We start from the raw sequence: 23150 nt of genomic DNA, 5'->3' as shown, positions 1-23150 counted from the left end.
TTTTTATATTTTTATATTGTAATTAAAAACTAATACACAATTATAAAGTGTAAATGACATTTCTTGATTTTATGGGACATCTTAGTTAGCACTGCTTTGCTGGCCCAACATCAGCAAAGCTATGGTAACCTTTTGTCACTGTTCCAACATTGGGCCAAACCTGGGCAAACGGCAGTGCATACATTGGGACCATGTTGGCATCAGTGGTTGACCCAACGTCATTTTGCCTGTGGGCACACATTTGACCAATTGGTGCCCCAAAGATAGGTTGGCCCAAAATTGGTTCAGTAGATAATGGCTAGGGTAAAAATTGGAAATTGGAAATTAAATTATATTGTTTTAGCTTTGCCATCACATCAGGGACTATATCTCTAACTTGGTGGACCCTAACTAACACTCCCCAATTTTTAAATTTATTTTATTATGTTTTATAAAATGATAAATATTAAATTCATTGTGCTTTGTGCTCAACTGTAAACACTGTCAAACAGGTCATTAGATGGCATTTATTGCTGGAAGGAACCTAAAACCCCACAGAGGCCAGGTGCTGCTGATTAGGTCCTGAAGCCAAGCTAAACAAAAGCCAAAGTTTTGTGCCTCTTTGCTCCTAACTACAGGTGGGTTAATATTCCTCCAAATGAAATGTGAATGCCCTTGAGTGTTGAGAATCTGTGATGGTAAAATGAAAAGCACACAGTTAGGATTTTTGCTGTAATGTGGTGAGAAAGATGTTTAGTTATGCACTATTATGCTAGGTGTTATTAAGTACCAAGGTGAATGATGTATTATATGACTTAATATAAAAGACAGTCTGAGGCAATGGGTACTTTGTTTGTATGCATTTATCTTCATCCAACTTGCTGAAAGAAAAAGTATTTGTATTAGGTGTTTATTTTGTAGTTTATCATCATAATGGTTACATATATTCTCTTAGTTTGTGATCATTTTATTAAAAAAAATAATTTCTGGATATATAAATGTGTTTTCGGATTATTGGCAATGATAAAAAGAGTCTAATTTAATTTCCAATTTCCAACCTTGCCATTATCTACTGAAAAAACGTTGTGCCAACATTGGGCCAACCTATCTTTGGCCCCATCAATGAGCCAACATTGGCCCAATGTACGCGCTGCTGTTGGCCCAACTTTGAAGCCAGAAAGAAAGTGTCACCCAAATGAGGATTGGTTCCCTGTTGAATCTGAGTTCCAGGTTTCTTCCTATTGTCATCTCAGTGAGTTTTACTCTCAGCACCATCCTTTTCGGCTTGCTCATCAGGGACACTATGATCATTTTGATTCATGCATATTTTTCTCACAGCTCACTCATTTCCTGTTTCCTTTTTTTCCTGAAAAGCTGCTTCGTAGATATGACTATATGATTGTTCATTTAACAAAAAAGAAACACACTTGCACAATGCAGCAGAACAGACTTTGGGTTGATTTCCAATGGCCAGTCTTCTGACTGTATTATGTTAGAGGAGGCCTATGATTATGTTGTTGAACAAAAAATATAATTATTTAATTCAGAGCCAAACCAGGCCCTCCTGGGGCAACGAAATCTGGTAGAAATCCCTCCTGGCCTCTGAGCCATGTAAACTATTCACTATTGCCACAAAGTCATACCTGACACTCTACTGCTCCCAGTAAACTGTACATTTACTATTTATATTTAAATGGTAAATTTAGTTGTCCAGTTATCCTAAACCATGACTGAGAGACAAAAATATCCATTGTGTTGTTTTAAAATTAAGTGCCATCACACCCACATGTTGTCTGCACTTCTGATTTTAACAGAAGCGGCTGCTAGAAAGTGAGAGTTTGGGTCACTTTGCGGTTACCCCACCAAACCACTAAGTGGGTGCGCGAATCCTATACCACTGTGCTGAATGATTTCACCACTCTGTGGCAAACTTCCTTTAAAAGGCTGACACAGATTAAATCCTGGATGAGCCCTCAGATTGTAAAGTTTTAAAGTTGCGTAGCTTTTATTCGCTGTGCTTTGATAAAAGATGAGGAAGAGAGGGGACAGATATATATATATATATATATATATATATATATATAAAGAGAGAATGAGAAAGTGAACATGGAAGCGTAGTGCTTTAAGAACAGATGCATGAGGAGACAGAAAGGTAGCAACATGAAATATTTAACACCTTCATATCAGGTCCATGAGGAAGAGAGGAAGGGAGTAGAATTAACATATTTTATAAGATAAATATATAATATTTTACATATTTTATGAGATATAAGATATTTTATATATTTTATAAGAAAATTCACTTACAAATAAAGCTATACACTCACCTAAAGGATTATTAGGAACACCTGTTCAATTTCTCACCTGTTCATTAATGCAATTGTCTAATCAACCAATCACATGGCAGTTGCTTTAATGCATTTAGGGGTGTGGTCCTGGTCAAGACAATCTCCTGAACTTCAAACTGAATGTCAGAATGGGAAAGAAAGGTGATTTAAGCAATTTTGAGCGTGGCATGGTTGTTGGTGCCAGACAGGCCGGTCTGAGTATTTCACAATCTGCTCAGTTACTGGGATTTTCACACACAACCATTTCTAGGGTTTACAAAGAATGGTGTGAAAAAACATGGGGAAAACATCCAGTATGCGGCAGTCCTTGTTGATGCTAGAGGTCAGAGGAGAATGGGCCGACTGATTCAAGCTGATAGAAGAGCAACTTTGACTGAAATAACCACTCGTTACAACCGAGGTATGCAGCAAAGCATTTGTGAAGGCACAACACGCACAACCTTGAGGCGGATGGGCTACAACAGCAGAAGACCCCACCGGGTACCACTCATCTCCACTACAAATAGGAAAAAGAGGCTACAATTTGTACGAACTCTCCAAAATTGGACAGTTGAAGACTGGAAAAATGTTGCTTGGTCTGATGAGTCTTGATTTCTGTTGAGACATTCAAATGGTAGAGTCAGAATTTGATGTAAACAGAATGAGAACATGGATCGATCATGCCTTGTTACCACTGTGCAGGCTGGAGGTGGTGGTGTAATGGTGTAGGGGTGTTTTCTTAGCACACTTTAGGCCCCTTACTGCCAATTGGGCATTGTTTAAATGCCATGGGCTACCTGAGCATTGTTTCTGACCATGTCCATCCCTTTATGACCACCATGTACCCATCCTCTGATGGCTACTTACAGCAGGATAATGCACCATGTCACAAAGCTCGAATCATTTCAAATTGGTTTCTTGAACATGACAATGAGTTCACTGTACTAAAATGGCCCCCACAGTCACCAGATCTCAACCCAATAGAGCATCTTTGGGATGTGGTGGAACGGGAGCTTCATGCCCTGGATGTGCATCCCACAAATCTCCATCAACTGCAAGATGCTATCCTATCAATATGGGCCAACATTTCTAAAGAATGCTTTCAGCACCTTGTTGAATCAATGCCATGTAGAATTAAGGCAGTTCTGAAGGCGAAAGAGGATCAAACACTGTATTAGTGTGGTGTTCCTAATAATCCTTTAGGTGAGTGTATTCTCCCACAGAAAAAAACTGAAATAAATAAGTGTCTCTGTGCTTTTCTTTGTCTTCCCCTAGAAAGATGGTTATATTTTTTTACATCAAATTTAGAAAATATGAATAAACCTTGTCAGGTCTTTTTATATGCGAATTGAATTGAGAAACTTTGAATATCCAGTGAAAATTAAACACATACGCAAAGTGACAACAGTGCAAACATTATTAATTGTGCAACTAACTAATTATGCAAAGAGCAACATGAAAGTAAAATTGACGAAAAAAATGCTCTGCACAATTGTAAATGGATTATCAAAGACACCTTTCACATCCCAATCACGGACTAATTTTTATTGCACCTTTTGCATTACACATAATGTAAAGTACTGTCTTTGAACTACTTAAATTAATAATCTATCCTGTATGTACTGTACTGTATAAACATGCAAATACAGTATAGTATTCATATCTAGATTTTTAATGTCTTTAACGCAGAACATTGTTTGTACATAAATTTATATACCACATATTTTCAATTTCTAATATATTTAATTATTATCTATTGTAAATAGGCTATTTAGGCACTTCTGTTAGATACTAAGAGCATTTTATTGGCTTTGTAATTGTACTTTGTCCTGTGTTTGTGATTGTAAAATGTAATAGCTGTTTTTCACTTACTTTTGTCAGGTAGAAGTCACAGAAAACAACAGAGGAAATATCTGTCAAACTGGACACAGATAGACCCAGGAATACCATGCTAAGCTATATTAGCTACACAACACTAGTTAAAAAGTTTAAAATAAAACTCAGGATTTTGATTGGACAGTTTTAGTGTTTAAAAAAATAGTTTCCCCCAAATGCTCTCACCAAAGTTGGCAATGGTAATGTACAGGTATGTGTCTATAGGGCTGTCCGAATCAGAGCATGTGTGTGTAGAAAACACATGTAAATGTGAAGAGCTTAACAAATTACATACACACACACACACGGAGGAGTGTATCTGCATAAAAGCCACAAGGTACTGAGGGGACTAAATCATGTAATATCTTAACCACAAATAAAAACTAAAGAAACTAGAATAAAATCAATTCTAAACCTCTCGGGAAGCCACTGTAGCAAAGCTAAGAGCTGTATGTTCTCTTTTACATTTATTAGTTAAAAGTTAAGCTACAGCATTTTAAACAAGCTTTAACTAGCTTAATGAAGGTTGGAGAAGACCAACATACAAAGCATTGCAGTAGTCCAACTTAGAACTATTGCATGCCCTTATAGCCTTCTCAACTCCTCAGGAGGACAAGAGAGGCTTTACCTTAATAGAGGCTTTACCTTAGTCAACCATCAGAGAAGATCTAAAATTCAGACATGATTCTAAAGAGAACAGATTTGCTTCTGTTCTGAGTCACACAAATAACCCTATTTACAAATATTATACATGTCTTTATAATAAACCGATATTAAATCTCTTGAATTCATGGTTTAGGTTAAAACGCTGAATTTCTGCTTCAGAGTCCAGGAGCAGGATTAAATGATAAGTTATAGAAGTGTGAGTTAATCTGATTATTATTTTTTTATATGGGTGTTATTATTATATTCTTTGAGTGATATTGTATTGGGAAATAAAATGTCCTGGCCATAAACCTAGACAACTCTTCTCTTTTAATACGGACAAGCGTTCAATAATTCTATAGTAGATTAGTCTATCACTATTTTGTGCAATATTTCATACACATGCACTGTGTTGTATCTCTTTTTCCAGAAGATGTTTTCAGTTTTTTCAGTAGTCTGGACTCTCCTGCTCCCCCTGCTGGTTGGAAGTACTCCTGGTTCTCAGGAACTGTTCCTGACAGATTGCTCTGATATCTACACTAATGAACACACACTGTACACAATCTACCCTACACACACCTGACACACCTGTCCAGGTGTACTGTGACATGGGATGTCAGGAAAGTCTAACAGAAGATGGAAATTGGACGGTAATTTCACATAGGGCCAAGCACGTTTGGACAGATTCTCTTTTATTAAATGATAATCATCGTTTAAAATCTGCAATTTGCAGGCTATTTTTGTATAATTATAAAATTAGCTTAAATATTAGTTATAATTGTATATTAGTTAGATTTAAATCATGAAATTTTTTTTGTATAGCGCTTTTAGTGCTTTTTTGTCATTGTCGCAAAACAGCTTTACACAATCAAAAGAACTATTTAGGTTTATATGCAATGTGAATGTGTATGAATCAAAATGGTCAGATAGTCCCTGGTGAGCAAGCCGAGGGCGACAGTGGCCCTGAGATGGTAATAGGAAGAAACCTTGAGAGGAACCAGACTCAACAGGGAACCCATCCTCATCTGGGTGAAACAGAAACCAGGAATTGACCTGCATTTATACAGTGTGTAGGGTGGGAGGCAGTTCAGCGATAACAGTTGATGTTAATTGATGTTAATATGGAGTCCAGGTAGTTATTGGAGACTCAGGTAGACTTGTAGGAAATTCCAGTCCTGAACTATCGAGCAACTGCAGCCAAGTGAAGTCCTCAGAGAAACAGCTGTCAACACCAGTCGAGGCCAGAACCGTCTTTATGGTAGAGTGAAACCATCCCCAGACACCAGACGCATCCCAAAAAGACACACGGGGCATCCATGTGACGAGATCTCCAACCAGAAGCGGGACACCAGGATGGGTCAGACAGGTCCGGAGGGCAGAGGGAGTCTGGGTCACTGGCAGCTCAGGAACGACATGTGTAGCTTGTGACTGGACGTCCTTTTCAGACAAAATTGATCTGAGGAATGTTTCCGGTTCACTCCTATTTATAACCTGCAGGTGCGCTTCATCAGATTACCTGACCGAGGTTATATATGCCAAAATTTGGCGTGTTTGATACACACATGCTTCACAACTGGCAATACAGAAAGATGTTCTCATAGCGTTTTCACGCAGCATCGAGTGTAGCTTTTGAAAGGGAACTGTGCAGGGCACTTACAAGAGGAAGTGCTAAAGGGCTCTCTCTTTTTGACATCGCTGCAACTTCTGTGGAAAGAGAAATAGTTAGTGCTCTGAGGGCCGGGGAACGCGAGGCTGATGTTATCAGAGATGTTCTTTACACCTGGAGGTGCTGTGAGGTGCACAGTCTGCGGTCACTGCACCACTGAAGAAAATGTTTAAAAGTTTGTAAGACAAAGGGCAATTTTATGTATTCTTGGCGATCCACCCAGCTAAAGAATCTTGTAAAAGATGATTAGAAGAGAATCCTGTGATTTATCAAGAGATTGGTGCCTTATTCATTATCACATTTATCCAGTCCTAGTTGTTTCTCACAAAACTGATCATTACACTGTTGGACATTTTGCACTATTGAACATTTGCACTATAAGAAGTTGCACTACACAAAGAGACTCTCATACTCTTTGGATTCATCATTTAGATTAGGAGGACATTTTTCTTTTTGTATTTTCTTTCCCCATGTTTTCATTTATTTTATGGACCGATAACTTTTCATATATTGCAATTGTTATTGAGTGTTTGTACTATTATGGTTAGTTGGTTATTTTTTCAGAATGAATTTATTGTAATTTTGTTTTAATTTGTTGGTTAAGGGTTTTAATTCAGACTATAACCAAAAAGAGTTACAATAAGATTAGAGCAGAAAAAAATATATGAATTAATAAGAAATGAACAGATATAGGAATGGTAATAATTCCAAAATTGGATCAAGTTAACTATTAAAGAAATAATATAGTGCAATAGAAAGATCTAGATTAACTAGCGACAGAGGAGCTCAAACTTAGTTTTGAAGGAAAGAAAAAACATTTTTGTATTTTGTTTATATTGTTTTGCTATTCAATTTCATGTTTTTACTCATTTCAACTTTCATCCAAAGTAAACAAAGCAGCTTCAAGTCATTTTCTTGGTCTGTCTGTTTTGTTACTGTGGTTTACAAAAATACATATACATAATTTTTTGCCTTTATAATATTGAGTGCACGGAAGAGACAGAGTTCAAACACAAACAAATGAGCATGAATGCTCAGAAGTAAGTTTAACCGCCCAAAACAAGTTATAGAACGCACACAAGAGAGAGTAGTGCAGTAAAACTAAGCATACTGTAAATAAGGTCATGTAAATAAGTACATTTAAATTTTACTGAAAATATACTGAGAATACCACATATTAAAATATGTATTTTATTGTGTACTTTCTGTACATTGTTACGATGATTATTTCAAGCATATATATATATAAAATAAACCAAAAGTAAATTAAAAAAAACAAAGTTTAAATAAGTGTGCTTTGGAAATTACACTAATCTTTCACCTAAAGTATATTTTCCTATAATCTATTTTTGAAAAGTGTATAATACAATTATTTTATGTTTAAATTTTAATTCCAAAAATGATAAAAGCATGATAGTATATTTTTTATATATTAAATGATGTTTTTTTGTTAGTATATATTGCAATGTACTATCGAAGGTTTTTTATATATATTTGTCATACATTAAAGTGCTTTTTTTTCCCACTAGGTAGGACCGGAGGACTAGGCAGACTTGGTTGATCATGCTGAGGGCTAAATAATAGCTGTTGAGGGCTAAAATATGCTCATGCTATATTAATCTATAAGGAAGTAGCTTTGTGTAACAATGGCTTGTTTTGGAAAATGAGGGATTGGAAGCAGGTGGGATTGGGGTCTGGATTTTTTTAAATGTTATTTCACATATTTTACAGCATTTAGTTTTTCTAAAACGTATTTCATGGTCCAATATGCTCATCTCTGATCATGCTTTTCTTCACAAGAATTTCAAAAAGTCAATAGTCTGCAACTGATAATTTTGTTAGTTGTTTCTCAGAACACGGGCACACATCACAAATATATATATATATTTTTTTTCTCATTTAACAGACCATGACTTTTGTTTAATCTACAGTAGATGCCCTTTGTCTGCATATTAAATGTAAACATGTTACATGATTTATATATAAGGGGAAAAAAAGTAATACACTATGAGTAGATAGCTGATCCATAAATACTCTTATTTAAATATATACTACTTAATAACATGTAGTTTGATAAAATTCTTTTAATCACTGTGTCACATATGAGTCTAAGATCTGTGTAAAAGTGCTAAATATTTTCCACAGCAAAATGTGTGTTTACTTGCCTCTTGAAAAATACATTTAAAACAGCATTCACATGTTAATACTTAAATGTGAATCAAAAATCATATAGAGATATGGATACATCATATACAAATAGATAGACAGATATGGTAGTCACTGGCTACCAGGCGTCAATGGCTCTGTCCATGCCTGTCTGATTGCTTCCTGAAGATCATGCTTTCTTCACCACTGTTCAACAGTTTCTATTGCGTTTAGATCTGGAGATGACCCAGGCCATGGCTCCAGGAGATAAATACCATTGTCACATATAGAGATGTTTACTAGTTTTTCACTTCATTAGCAATTATACATACAGGGTGGTTCACTCTAAAGAGGCTCCTAATATTCTGTGATAACTCTCGCTAGGACGAATCAGTCTGAATAAAACAACATACAATGTGCTCCTCAGTATATGGAGCTGCCTCTAAGTCGGACCGATAAGGTAGGCACCAGACAGCCATTGCGCAATTTAACACCGTACCCCTTGTCACAGCGTGCGTCTGTGATGGGCGTGTGCCCAAATCTATTATCACTCCTCGATCACTCCGTAGGCTCCCTAGATAGGTGAAACCCCCATCTGCAGGTATGCAAAGAGACGGGCCACCTATTTGGGCCGGTTGGTAATAATTCACGTTAATAGGATCTTGTGATGTGGTGGAGCATAAGAGAGGCCGCACCCATGGAGAGCTGGGAGGGGCTGGTCTTGGGAGGGGCCATTGAGGAAGCATGCAGGAGCGTTGCCTCCATGTGCTCTGTTCTGCCACCCCGACCCCCACCGCCACCTTTCGCCAGCTGTGTGCTCGCATGCCAGCTGGGCACTGCCTCGGACCAGCATGAGCCTTTCCTTTCTTTCCGTCCTCCCTCCTTTAACCCTTTCCTCCCCCATTTACCTAAATAAATGATCCTGTTCTCTGTAAGACCTCGCCTCGTGTCCATGCTTCATGGTGTACAAAAATGACCTTCACAGGGCAAACATATTGTGTCACCAATTCATTTACTGTAATTGATGTCAGAGTGACTTCAGGAAGAAATATGGTGTTCCTGGTGTACGCTCAAAGAGTGTTTTTTAGAATATGGTATGGAAACTGGAAACGACTGGATCATTGATCCCTTCTCATGGTGGAGGCTGTCTGAAAATGTTGCATGTTGTAAATGTTGTTACATCTGCAATGTATAAATGACGCTGTATATACTATACTATACTATACTATACTATACTATACTATAAGTACAATTATATATTTTTCCAATAAAATTATTTTTTTTGCATTAATTAATTAATTTATTTTCTGTGTTTTGAGTTTGATACATTTAAGATTTAACATATAACCATGTATAATTTGAAATGATGGGTAACAGTTTGGAAATATGAAAGAAGATGTAAATGTGGTAGCTGTATTTATAGTAAGAGCTTTACTGTCCGTCAAATCACTTTAGGGTGACTACTGTTTGTAAAAAATAAATAAAATCTGTACAACACAGCTCAATTTCCATTGATGAGATCACAGTATCAGATTGATAGCCAGTTACAGTTTCAGTACTAATGTACCCATATCTGAATAGGATTTTTAATCCAAGCTTAATAATGCGATTATTACTTAATAATGCCCATAAATGATTTAATGTGTGTGTGTGTGTGTGTGTGTGTGTGTGTGTGTGTGTGTAGGTACACACACTCATTACAATGTGGAAAGTGTAACAGTTAATATTTGGTTGCAATAATTTTATCAAGTTTCTACAGAAGCACAAAATGTAGAGAGGGAGAGTTTGTCATCAACAAGCAATGTGAGGAGAACCAGGATGTGGCATTTAAACTCAATATCAGTGAGCAAAAAACCTCAGATCATGGAAAAAGCTTAGTATCAGTGAATAAATTTGCAGGAATTTTAACAGAATCTTTTCAGAATAATGTCCATAGAATCATTTATTCTTTCATTCACTTATCTTCTATAATGCTTATTCTTGTACAGGGTCACAGGGAGCTATCCAAGGAAACCCAGAATGCCAATGTATCGCACACACACACCTCATACATTCACACACTCTTAATTTTAAATTCTGAGAATATCCACATTCTATCAGCAAACAGTATCTGTCTGTTGTACCCTGGGATTAGGGTTAGGGTTAAAAGACATGGATAAGTGAGTTTGTTGTAGAAGAACTTGACTGGCCTGCACAAAGTCTTGAAAAAAAAAAAATTAAATCTATAACCCAACAAAGTGTGCAGAGCCTGAAGCCACTGTACATTTAAAATTGCATTCTATTTAATAAACAGGCTTAAGCCTGTAAAATTCACACTGTATAATTCCACTCAGGTTTCAATTGTAATTTGCCCTAAATCTGAGTTTTCTCCTTTGTGTGTCTGTGATTATCTCTGCAACCCTTTTTCTCACTCACCAGCACCTCCATTGATGAAACCCTTAATGTTCAGCCTGTAGCCCTCAGCCTCAGAATCTATAGAGAAATAGGAATAGTGTGCGGAAACTGATGATCCATCAAAGTCCTGCAGATCCACTCTCAGCTCGTATTTCCTCTTACGAGTGAGCTGGTAGAGATTTTCCAGTCCTGTCAAAAAATGTGCATAAAAAATATATCATACAGTATTCATACCTCACGGGCAATTTTTATTTAATACAGTAATCCATTATTTAGAGCTAATTGAAATTTTAGTTTGGAATATTATTTCCACGTGAAGAATGATGACTGAACTATAGTGTTACTTTTTTTTAAAAATTATTATTATTATTCACCCAGCCAGTATTCTCCATCCTTGTTCCCAAAACCTTTCTTGTAGTGCTCCCATGGTCTGTAGAAATTCACACTGCCGTCCATTCTCCTCTGAAACACCTGGTTTGAAATTCAGCATTTACAAACACTTTAAGGGAATCAAAAGCATTTTAAGTGCAAAGCCTTTTAAGTGTAAGTAGATTATGTATGATTATGGACTTTTCCTTATCCTGACAGTTCTACCAAAACTTCAAATGCTTGTAGTTTCTTTCAGGTCACTTACTGATGTATCAATATTCAAGGAGTTCATGAATATTTAGTCACAGCAAAGCCTTAGTGATTTATCATATTGTGTAAGTTCTTGTCAACAGTATTTGCTGGATAAAAGGTCTGGTCTCTTTCAAGTAAATGTTTTATACTTATTAAAGTTAAAGATACAATATCATTCATAAAAGGTATACCACTCAACTTAAAAATGTAGAATAGAAAAAATATATATATATATAATGTACAAATATAGAAAACAAATCATGTTTATTTTATTTCAAATTATACAGTATGTATATGCACACTGCCAATATTTAAGTTTTTTTTACGATCTAATTGTTGTGTTGTGAATATACGAGATTTTTGTGTAATTTAAAGTTCTTCCTCTGGCTGCATCCTGTTTATTTATTTTCTTTAGATTTCTATTCATACCTTGTATTTAATCTCACTCACTCACTCACTCATCTTCTATACTGCTTTTTCCTGTGTTCAGGGTCGCGGGGACCTGGAGCCTATCCCAAGAGGCTTAGGGTACACCCTGGACAGGGTGCCAATCCATTGCAGGGCACACACATACCACATACACACACCCATTCACACAATACAGGCAATTTGGGAACGCCAATTAGCATAACCTGCATATCTTTGGACTGTGGGAAGAAACCGGAGGAACTGGAGGAAACCCACCAAGCACGGGGAGAACATGCAAACTCCATGCACACAGAGGCGGGAATCGAGTCTGGCTGGGAATTGAATCCGGACCCTGGAGGTGCAAGGCGACAGTGCTAACCACTACACCACCGCCTTATTTAATCCCTTTTTTAAAAATATTTTAATTGGTTTGTCTTTTGAGTTTGACCATACTTTTTGGTTGTTTTTTACTCACATTTAACAATTGATTCTAACATTGACTTTGATCACCTGATTGTTTATTAGGTACATAGACAATCATTACTGTCTAAAGGCTGGATTTAAAACCAATTAATTACAATAAAAATGCTCTATTGTACCACATATGCTTAATTATTAAAAAAATATATATTTTTTGGAAAACTAAGTGAACTGAGTTAATTTTTTCAAAAGAAGAAACTCTGACATACCGTCCAATTCCCATTCTTTGTTTGGGTTCCCCAGCAGTCCATGTCACAGTACACCTGGACAGGTGTGTCCTCTGCAGGATAGATGGTGTAAACTCCACTAACTGTGTGTCCATTAGTATAGACGTCAGCACAGTCAGTCGGAAACAGATCCTGAGAATAAGGAGTACTCCCAGCCAGCAGGGGGAGCAGTAGAACATAGCTCATGGAAAACATAATGACCTGGTAGAAAAGATAAACAAGCTAAGTGGACTAAAACATACAGTTTAAAGTGTTAATGAGTTTTGGATAATAACTTGGGAGCTACTGCTAAAATCCATTTATAATGAAGAATGACTGAGCAAAGATGAATTTTACAAAAAAAAAAACATTTTAAAAAAGAATGAAATTAACAATTAATACAAACATGATATATAATAAGGAAATTAAAATGACACTGAAACTTGCAAACATTTTAAATTTCCTTCAGTAGTTTCTATAAACAACCAATTTTAAACTTGCTCTACAGAAAATGATTTAATGCAATATAATAAATAAACTAATATCTATTGTGATTTGTGAAATATAACTTGAAAGAGATACCTGAAAGAGATCAGTGACTGCAAAGTGTTGGTAGGGGAGAGTGTAGCCAGACAACACAGAATGGTGGTGTGTAAAATAACCCTGGTGGTGAGGAAGGCAAAGAGGACAAAGGCAGAGCAGAGGACAAAGTGGTGGAAGCTGAGAAAGGAAGAATGTTGTGAAGTCTTTAGGGAGGAGTTGAGACAGGCTATGGGTGGTCAGGAGGTGCTTTCAGTTGACTGGACAACTACAGCCAATGTGATCAGGGAGACAGGTAGGAGGGTACTTGGTGTATCATCAGGTAAGGGGAAAGTGGACAAGGAGACTTGGTGGTGGAATGAGGAAGTCCAGGAGTGTATACAGGGAACGAGGCTAGCTAAGAAGAAATGGGACATTGAGAGGACTGAAGAGAGTAGACAGGATACAGGGAGATGCAGAGTAAGGTAAAGGTAGAGGTGGCAAAGGCCAAACAAAGAGCATATGAGGACTTGTATGCTAGGCTAGACAGTAAGGAGGGAGAGGGGGATCTGTACAGGTTGGCAAGGCAGAGAGATAGAGATGGGAAGGATGTGCAGCAGGTTAGAGTGATTAAAGATAGGGATGGAAATGTACTGACAGATGCCAGGAGGGTGATGGGAAGATGGAAGGAGTACTTTAAGGAGTTGATGAATGAGGAAAACGAAAGAGAACATTGGTGAGGCTTGGTTGAGGTGAGGCTACAGGGAGCAGAGGTAAAGAAGGTGCAGGATTTTAAGTACTTGGGGTCAACTGTCCAGAGCAACGGAGAGTGTGGAAAGGAGGTGAAGAGGCGGGTACAGGCAGGTTGGAATGGGTGGAGAAAAGTGTCAGGTGTGTTGTGCGATAAAAGAGTATCAGCGAGAATGAAAGGAAAGGTGTACAGGACAGTGGTGAGACCAGCGATGCTCTACGGTTTAGAGACAGTGGCGCTGAAGAAAAGACAGGAGGCAGAGTTGGAGGTAGCAGAGCTGAAGATGTTGAGGTTCTCCTTGGGAGTGACAAGGATGGATAGGATTAAGAATGAGTTCATCAGAGGAACAACCCACGTTAGATGTTTTGGAGATAAAGTTAGAGAGGCCAGATTGAGGTGGTTTGGGCATGTTCAGAGGAGAGAATGTAAATATATCGGTAGAAGGTTGCTGAGGTTGGAACTGCCAGGCAGGAGGTCTAGAGGAAGACCAAAGAGGAGATTTATGGATGCAGTGAGAGAGGACATGAAGTTAGTTGGTGTGAGAGAAGAGGATGCAGAGGATAGGGTTAGATGGAGGCAGATGATTCGCTGTGGCGACCCCTGAAAGGGAACAGCCGAAAGACAAAGAAGAAGAAGATTTGTGAAATATAACTTCCTATATTCCTTTTTGTTTTAGTATTGTTTTGCTGCATTTGACAAACATAGAGGAAACAAAGAGGAAATATCTGTCTGCAAATGAAAAAACATTACCGGTGTCAAATTCTGTAAAGATCAGCGCAAGACTCACCTTAGAAAGTGTCCTTGGAAATGTAGTCCCCGGAATCGTCAGCGGCAGTCCTTTTATTATTTTATATTGCAAGCAACTACAACGTAAGCAAATAAAACGAGGTAGATTTATGGTGAAAATAGCAAATACTAAGCAAAGGGTTCAAAGGAAAATAAAAGAACACAAAGTCTTGTGAACTTAAATTAACAATGCCTGGTAACACTGCCTAAGAACATTTGTGTATTATAACGGAACTCTTTTATACCCTGGTCCTGTGACTCATGTTCTAACAGCGTTATTCTACCAACCAATTAGCAGGCCTTAACCTTATAAGGTAAATACTGACGAATCATGCTGCACGATACTATCTCCAACTGAACTCAACAGCAGAATACATAATCTTATCTTAAGGCTGGCTAACTGTCACACTAAAACAAGTAGAGCGTTAGTTGCAGACATCACGCTACACAGTTCATCTTGGGTATGAAGATCATCGTTGATAACCACAGTCTTGCAGTTGTCAACAGACTTTCTCCACACGTGTTGCAGCAATGTCCAGAAGAGATGTCTTTGCAGCATTTCCCCTCGCTGGGCCACTGCGCCTCTTCTCAGGCCTTCGTCGAGCTTTTATATCTGAAACATATTTAGCCTTTCCCAATACATCTCCTATAGTAAGCTGGGACATATGACAACTTAAAACATTGGCCCCTTCCACAACAGTATATAGTTTCCCTGAACAAAACTCATTTGAGTAATAATTCATTCCTAACACTGTGCTAGTTCAGAAAGACTATAGATTAATGTAACCATCTTCCTGGTTAAATTATAGATAGATCAATACCAATATTTTTGGATCTTCTAAAGTATAACAAAGGAACTTCTGAGGAAGTTCCTGGATCCTGGGCCAAATTCATGTACAATACTTTACTCTGTTTTACAATTGTTTAATAAGTACGCAGTCATAAATATTGTGCATTGCCTGATGACTGTCCAAATTGTTCATATACTTTAACATTAAATAGATAAACAATGCCATAACATTTAAACTTTCTTAAAGTTGTAAGTTTCTGGAACTTGTACCAAAATCTCACATAGGGTTCTTTACATACAGATTTTTATTAGATTTTATTTTGGCATATAAAAGACAGTAAAAGCATATTATTAAACAATACTATTATAATATAATTATTGTAAAATCCAGCAGTCATCATGACTGTGTGATATGATACATTCATGTGATATGGTAATTCGTGTGTATTTTTGTTGAGCACACGGGTCTTTAGTCAGATCTTCAATTTAATAATGCAGGCTTTCATTCAAACCAGGCAGGAGCCACGCCTGATTTTGCTCATGTGATCACATCATATTAGTTTCAAGTCAACTATCAAGTGTGCCTTTAGTTTGATAATGAAAGCTTGCAGCCATGTTGATGATTAATATCTAAATTACTGCATGTTGGTTACTTTTCTATAGATTAATTCTGTCTCTTGTTCCCATGTGTGTGACTTAGTGTGAAACAGCTGGAGTGAGGTTATTAGTACTTCACTGTGCATGTTTCACACCACCTCTGGGTTTACAGATGGTTATTTCAGCTTTCACTCTGACCGTTGTCCCTGCTTAATGTCTTGATAAGCACTCACTCACACACATTCATCATCTATACCGATTCAATTCTGTCCAGCCAGCAGTGTTTGATGCTGTGACAAAATCTGGCTAGAAAGACAGACAGACAGAATTTTTTCTGAGACTGGTTTCAGGTCCTCCAATGTATAAAACAAAGATATAATTGAAGGAGTGAGTTCTGACCAGTATACAGACATAACCTTACTTTAGTTCATATAGATAAAGGGTTACGGGGAATGGAGTCTATCCCAGGAGACATAGGGCATGAGGGTACACCTTGGATGGGTGCCAATCCATCCCAGGGTCTTGATAAACAACTGACTTTAAATAAACTTGCTTATAACTTCTAAGGGTTCTAAGGAGCTGTTCACATGTCTTATTTAACAGCGTGTGGAAAATAACAAACAAAAAAAAAACAGGCAGGCCATTTTCTACTTCTTTCCAAAGCACTTTGGTGCTTGCGCTCCCTTGGCATCTGCTGTTATTAAACAACCACGAGCAGCGTGCTGCATTACAACACAATATAAATGGATTTCCAGCAGAAAACATCCCTTGCAATAGCTCTGCTAATAGATTTATTTGTAGAGAAAAGGGAAAAAATGTGAAATTAGCATCCAATCCAAGAATGAAGGAGAACATGGAGAATTTTGCCAGCTAATCTAGGAGGACCAAAAGATGAAGCTGATCGATTGGTTTGTCTTAACATTGCCAGACAACAATATATTGAAACAATAACAATTTTTTTTGTTTTAAAGTACAACACCTACTCTTTATTGCATTGTTTTATTCATTCCCAATTTGAGTTGTGGGATGGGTCCAGATTGACTGGCCATTCAGTCTGGACCAGCTCCCAGATTCTGAGGACACCTTTAACATTTTAAAGGAATTATGTAGAATGAATTAATATTTTACTTAATTGCAAGGCAAAATATTTTATATCATAAAACTTGATTTTTGTAATAATTTTTTTTGTATTTTCATATTAATTATATGTCAGAACAGTGTTCCTTTTGTGTGGGAATAATTTAAACAATAAACCATCGAATCAATAACATAACTTATACTGTTTTATCATAACAATAGAGAAAGTAATTTTTGTAATGAACTTTAGGCAATCAAATTTCCCAAAATTCAGTGTTTTATTAAATTTAAATGAATCAATATAGTTACATCTTTCAACCCATTCAGTGTATGGGTGAAGTGTACAGTAAAGTGAAACCTCAAATCATTATATCACAGGTCTGATTTTCATAGTGATGGATTTTAAACCATGATTATAGCCTTTCCAAGTGTTCCACACATTTCCAATAGCAAAATGAGTGTTGTCACTTCCCCAAATGTATATCCCATTAGGGTTAGCATGGTGGCACTGATTGTACCAAAATGCACCAAGGTAGAGTTTAGCACAGTTCCCTGCATAAGAGTCCTGGTCTCTGTCAGGGGTGGAGAATTTCTGTTGATCGGCGGATTCCATAGAATCACCTGCAGACAGAAGAAACACTTACTTATTATATACATGCAGGATCTTACACAATTGCATCAAAAGAACACAAAAATATTAATACTAAGATTTATATCAATAAAATAAAAATATGGATTAGAAACGATTGCCCACATATTCTTTATTTTCCTTAGATTTTCAATTAACAGCAAAAACATGTATTTTTCCTGACTTGAGGCATGGATTGAGATGCATAGTAATCCTACATCTCTGATGTTATGTGTGATGTGGTTTTCTTTGGTCCTCAGTGGCTTCATGCCCCACCGGGAAGGTTTCAGACATGGAAAGGCTTGACTTGACAGTTAGGCTGGTATGAATACTTATGAAAACTGTCTTAACTCACTGTTGTTTAGAGATGTTCATTTAAATGGACATTTCTCCTGTTAAAAATCCCAATAGAGTTCTGCTAAAACTGCATCTAAAGGGAAAGGCTTGTAGCTTCTGCAGATCAATTTTAAATTAAATCTATAACCCAACAAAGTGTGCAGAGCCTGAAGCCACTGTACATTTAAAATTGCATTCTATTTAATAAACAGGCTTAAGCCTGTAAAATTCACACTGTATAATTCCACTCAGGTTTCAATTGTAATTTGCCCTAAATCTGAGTTTTCTCCTTTGTGTGTCTGTGATGATCTCTGCATTCCTTTTTCTCACTCACCAGCACCTCCATTGATGAAACCCCTAACGTTCAGCCTGTAGCCCTCAGCCTCAGAATCTATAGAGAAATAGGAATAGTGTGCGGAAACTGATGATCCATCAAAGTCCTGCAGATCCACTCTCAGCTCGTATTTCCTCTTACGTGTGAGCTGGTAGAGATTCTCCAGTCCTGTCAAAAAATGTGCATAAAAAATATATCATACAGTATTCATACCTCACGAGTAATTTTTATTTAATACAGTAATCCATTATTTAGAGCTAATTAAAATTTTAGTTTGGAATATTATTTCCACATGAAGAATGATGACTGAACTATAGTGTTACTTTTTTATTATTATTATTATTATTATTCACCCAGCCAGTATTCTCCATCCTTGTTCCCAAAACCTTTCTTGTAGTGCTCCCATGGTCTGTAGAAATTCACACTGCCGTCCATTCTCCTCTGAAACACCTGGTTTGAAATGCAGCATTTACAAATACTTTAAGGGAATCAAAAGCATTTTAAGTGCAAAGCCTTTTAAGTGTGAGTAGATTATGTATGATTATGGACTTTTCCTTATCCTGACAGTTCTACCAAAACTTCAAATGCTTGTAGTTTCTTTCAGGTCACTTACTGATGTATCAATATTCAAGGAGTTCATGAATATTTAGTCACAGCAAAGCCTTAGTGATTTATCATATTGTGTAAGTTCTTGTCAACAGTATTTGCTGGATAAAAGGTCTGGTCTCTGTCAAGAAAATGTTTTATACTTAAGTGAAAGATACAATATTATTCATAAAAGGTATACCACTCAACATAAAAATGTAGAATATAAAAAATATATATATAATGTACAAATATAGAAATTTTGCTGATGATCATTTAAAAAGTGTTACCCATTTTTTTGGGAAATGTAAAGTTTGTTTAAAATTTTGGGCTTATGTTGCTTTATTAATATTTATAAGCATGATTTAATTGGCTTAAAAATGTAAGTAAAATTAAAGAGGATGTTTATTTTTTAATTGGTCTTACTATTTCATATGCAAAACATTGTTATACACCAATCCAGTTTTTCAAATAACAAATCATGTTTATTTTATTTCAAATTATACAGTATGTATATGCACACTGCCAATATTTAAGTTTTTTTTACGATCTAATTGTTGTGTTGTGAATATAAAAGATTTTTGTATAATTTTTTGTTCTTCCTCTGGCTGCATCCTTTTTATTTATTTTCTTTAGATTTCTGTTTATATGTTGTATTTGATCTCGCTTACTCACTCACTCATCTTCTATACCGCTTTTTCCTGTGTTCATGGTCAGGGGGACCTGGAGCCTATCCCAAGAGGCTTAGGGTACACCCTGGACAGGGTGCCAATCCATCGCAGGGCACACAGACATACCACATACACAAACACTACAGGCAATTTGGGAACGCCAATTAGCATAACCTGCATATCTTTGGACTGTGGGAGGAAACCGGAGGAACTGGAGGAAACCCACCAAGCACGGGGAGAACATGCAAACTCCATGCACACAGAGTCGGGAATCGAGTCTGGCTGGGAATCGAATCCGGACCCTGGAGGTGCAAGGCGACAGTGCTAACCACTACACCACCGCCTGTATTTAATCCCTTTTAAAAAAATATTTTAATTGGTCTGTCTTTTGAGTTTGACCATACTTTTTGGTTGTTTTTTACTCATATTTAACAATTGATTCTAACATTGACTTTGATCACCTGATTGTTTATTAGGTACATAGACAATCATTACTGTCTAAAGGCTGGATTTAAAAACAATTAATTAAAATAAAAATGCTCTATTGTACCACATATGCTTAATTATTAAAAAAATATATATTTTTTGGAAAACTAAGTGAACTGAGTAAATTTTTTCCAAAGAAGAAACTCTGACATACCGTCCAATTCCCATTCTTTGTTTGGGTTCCCCAGCAGTCCATGTCGCAGTACACCTGGACAGGTGTGTCCTCTGCAGGATAGATGGTGTAAACTCCACTAACTGTGTGTCCATTAGTATAGACGTCAGCACAGTCAGTCGGAAACAGATCCTGATAATAAGGAGTACTCCCAGCCAGCAGGGGGAGCAGTAGAACATAGCTCATGGAAAACATAATGACCTGGTAGAAAAGATAAACAAGCTAAGTGGACTAAAACATACAGTTTAAAGTGTTAATGAGTTTTGGATAATAACTTGGGAGCTACTGCTAAAATCCATTTATAATGAAGAATGACTGAGCAAAGATGAATTTTACAAAAAAAAAAAAACATTTAAAAAAAGATTGAAATTAACAATTAATAAAAACAGGATATATAATAAGGAAATTAAAATTACACTGAAACTTGCAAACATTTTAAATTTCCTTCAGTAGTTTCTATAAACAACTAATTTTAAACTTGCTCTACAGAAAATGATTTAATGCAATATAATAAATAAACTAATATTTATTGTGATTTGTGAAATATAACTTCCTATATTCCTTTTTGGTTTGAAATTTGTTTAAGTATTGTTTTGCTGCATTTGACAAACATAGAGAAAACAAAGAGGATATATCTGTCTGCAAATGACGAAACATTACCGGTGTCAAATTCAGTAAAGATCAGCGCAAGACTCACCTTAGAAAGTGTCCTTGGAAATGTAATCCCCGGAATCGTCAGCGGCAGTCCTTTTATTATTTTATATTGCAAGCAACTACAACGTAAGCAAATAAAACGAGGTAGATTTATGGTGAAAATAGCAAATACTAAGCAAAGGGTTCAAAGGAAAATAAAAGAACACAAAGTCTTGTGAACTTAAATTAACAATGCCTGGTAACACTGCCTAAGAACATTTGTGTATTATAACGGAACTCTTTTATACCCTGGTCCTGTGACTCATGTTCTAACAGCGTTATTCTACCAACCAATTAGCAGGCCTTAACCTTATAAGGTAAATACTGACGAATCATGCTTTTTGATACTATCTCCAACTGAACTCAACAGCAGAATACATAATCTTATCTTAAGGCTGGCTAACTGTCACACTAAAACAAGTAGAGCGTTAGTTGCAGACATCACGCTACACAGTTCATCTTTGGTATAGATCATCGTTGATAACCACAGTCTTGCAGTTGTCAACAGACTTTCTCCACACGTGTTGCAGCAATGTCCAGAAGAGATGTCTTTGCAGCATTTCCCCTCGCTGGGCCACTGCGCCTCTTCTCAGGCCTTCGTCGAGCTTTTATATCTGAAACATATTTAGCCTTTCCCAATACATCTCCTATAGTAAGCTGGGACATATGACAACTTAAAATATTGGCCCCTTCCACAACAGTATATAGTTTCCCTGAACAAAACTCAGGTTATTATTGAGTAATAATTCATGCCTAACACTGTGCTAGTTCAGAAAGACTATAGATTAATGTAACCATCTTCCTGGTTAAATTATAGATAGATCAATACCAATATTTTTAGATCTTCTAAAGTATAACAAAAAATTCTTACCTAAGCTGCTTCTTGCAATCTACCTATCTTCCTTCTCCTCACTTATAAACCTTGTTGGGCCTTCAAACTCCTCCTGATTATTGTACACATTTCTGAGGAAGTTCCTGGATCCTGGGCCAAATTCATGTACAATATTTAACTTTGTTTTACAATTGTTTAATAAGTACACACTCATAAATATTGTGCATTGCCTGATGACTGTCCAAATTATTTAGATAAAAAATGCCATAACATTTAAACTTTCTAAAACTTGTAAGTTTCTGGAACTTGTACCAAAATCTCACATAGGGTTCTTTACATACAGATTTTTATTAGATTTTATTTTGGCATATAAAAGACCGTAAAAGCATATTATTAAACAATACTACTATAATATAATCATTGTAAATTCCAGCAGTCATCATCACTGTGTGATATGGTACATTCATGTGATATGGTGATTTGTGTGTTTTTTTGTTGAGCACAGGGGTCTTTAGTCAGATCTTTAATTTAATAATGCAGGCTTTCATTTAAACCAGGCAGAAGCCACGCCTAATTTTGCTCATGTGACGTCATACTAGTTTCCAGTCAACTATCAAGTGTCTTCATTATCAGTTTGAAAAGCTAAATTACTGCATGTTGGTTACTTTTCTATAGATTAATTCTGTCTCTTGTTCCCATGTGTGTGACTTAGTGTGAAACAGCTGGAGTGAGGTTATTAGTACTTCACTGTGCATGTTTCACACCACCTCTACGTTTACAGATGGTTATTTCAGCTTTCACCCTGACCGTTGTCCCTGCCTGGAGTATGTGTTTTTCTAGCTTTGGGGTACCTGCATCATGTACTAGTTCTGTTTCACCAGAAAACTTGTATCTTCATATCTTACTCCTGTGAACTGCATTATAGTAAAACATTCTGTTTACAATTTGATGCATTATCGTTTTATGGATTGAGTTGCAGCTGTAATACAAGCTTACTATCACTTACACTCTGTGTAAATAATTTCTACTGTCATAAATGGGTGTGTTGTATTGTATGTAGTTTTTTTTTGCAAAATCATAAGCTCCATATCCACGTGCTACTTACTATGGTTGTGTAAAAAAAAATATATATATATATATATATATA

General features: G+C 36.5%; 2 protein-coding genes across 2 annotated transcripts; both read right to left on the bottom strand.

Annotated features, from left to right (window-relative positions):
* Window positions 1-11044: 11044 nt before the first annotated feature.
* On the bottom strand, window positions 11045-14999 carry LOC128506959 (microfibril-associated glycoprotein 4-like). The gene is made up of 4 exons (XM_053477574.1): window positions 14804-14999; window positions 12750-12968; window positions 11406-11502; window positions 11045-11220 (listed from the first exon to the last, which is right to left on the bottom strand). Exons 2-4 carry the CDS (start codon window positions 12960-12962, stop codon window positions 11045-11047), a joined length of 486 nt encoding a protein of 161 aa, XP_053333549.1. The 5' UTR covers window positions 12963-12968; window positions 14804-14999.
* A 2521-nt stretch (window positions 15000-17520) lies between these two features.
* On the bottom strand, window positions 17521-21382 carry LOC128506439 (microfibril-associated glycoprotein 4-like). The gene is made up of 5 exons (XM_053476869.1): window positions 21176-21382; window positions 20461-20679; window positions 18918-19014; window positions 18565-18732; window positions 17521-17887 (listed from the first exon to the last, which is right to left on the bottom strand). Exons 2-5 carry the CDS (start codon window positions 20671-20673, stop codon window positions 17634-17636), a joined length of 732 nt encoding a protein of 243 aa, XP_053332844.1. The 5' UTR covers window positions 20674-20679; window positions 21176-21382; the 3' UTR covers window positions 17521-17633.
* Window positions 21383-23150: the final 1768 nt, after the last annotated feature.

Source organism: Clarias gariepinus, chromosome 18, assembly GCF_024256425.1.
Source record: "Clarias gariepinus isolate MV-2021 ecotype Netherlands chromosome 18, CGAR_prim_01v2, whole genome shotgun sequence".
Classification (NCBI taxonomy): Eukaryota; Metazoa; Chordata; class Actinopteri; order Siluriformes; family Clariidae; genus Clarias; species Clarias gariepinus.
This window is presented reverse-complemented; position numbering and strand designations above follow the sequence as displayed.

Excerpts from the sequence above, each read along its gene's own strand:
- LOC128506439 (XM_053476869.1), bottom strand. The coding sequence starts at position 20,673 with ATGTTTTCCATGAGCTATGTTCTACTGCTCCCCCTGCTGGCTGGGAGT. Across the intron at positions 18,733-18,917 it reads GGATGGAGAATACTGGCTGG|GACTGGAGAATCTCTACCAG; the intron begins GTGAATAATAAT and ends ATTTTTTGACAG. Across the intron at positions 17,888-18,564 it reads TTTCATCAATGGAGGTGCTG|GTGATTCTATGGAATCCGCC; the intron begins GTGAGTGAGAAA and ends TTCTGTCTGCAG.
- LOC128506959 (XM_053477574.1), bottom strand. The coding sequence starts at position 12,962 with ATGTTTTCCATGAGCTATGTTCTACTGCTCCCCCTGCTGGCTGGGAGT. Across the intron at positions 11,503-12,749 it reads CAAAGAATGGGAATTGGACG|GTGTTTCAGAGGAGAATGGA; the intron begins GTATGTCAGAGT and ends ATTTCAAACCAG. Across the intron at positions 11,221-11,405 it reads GGATGGAGAATACTGGCTGG|GACTGGAAAATCTCTACCAG; the intron begins GTGAATAATAAT and ends ATTTTTTGACAG.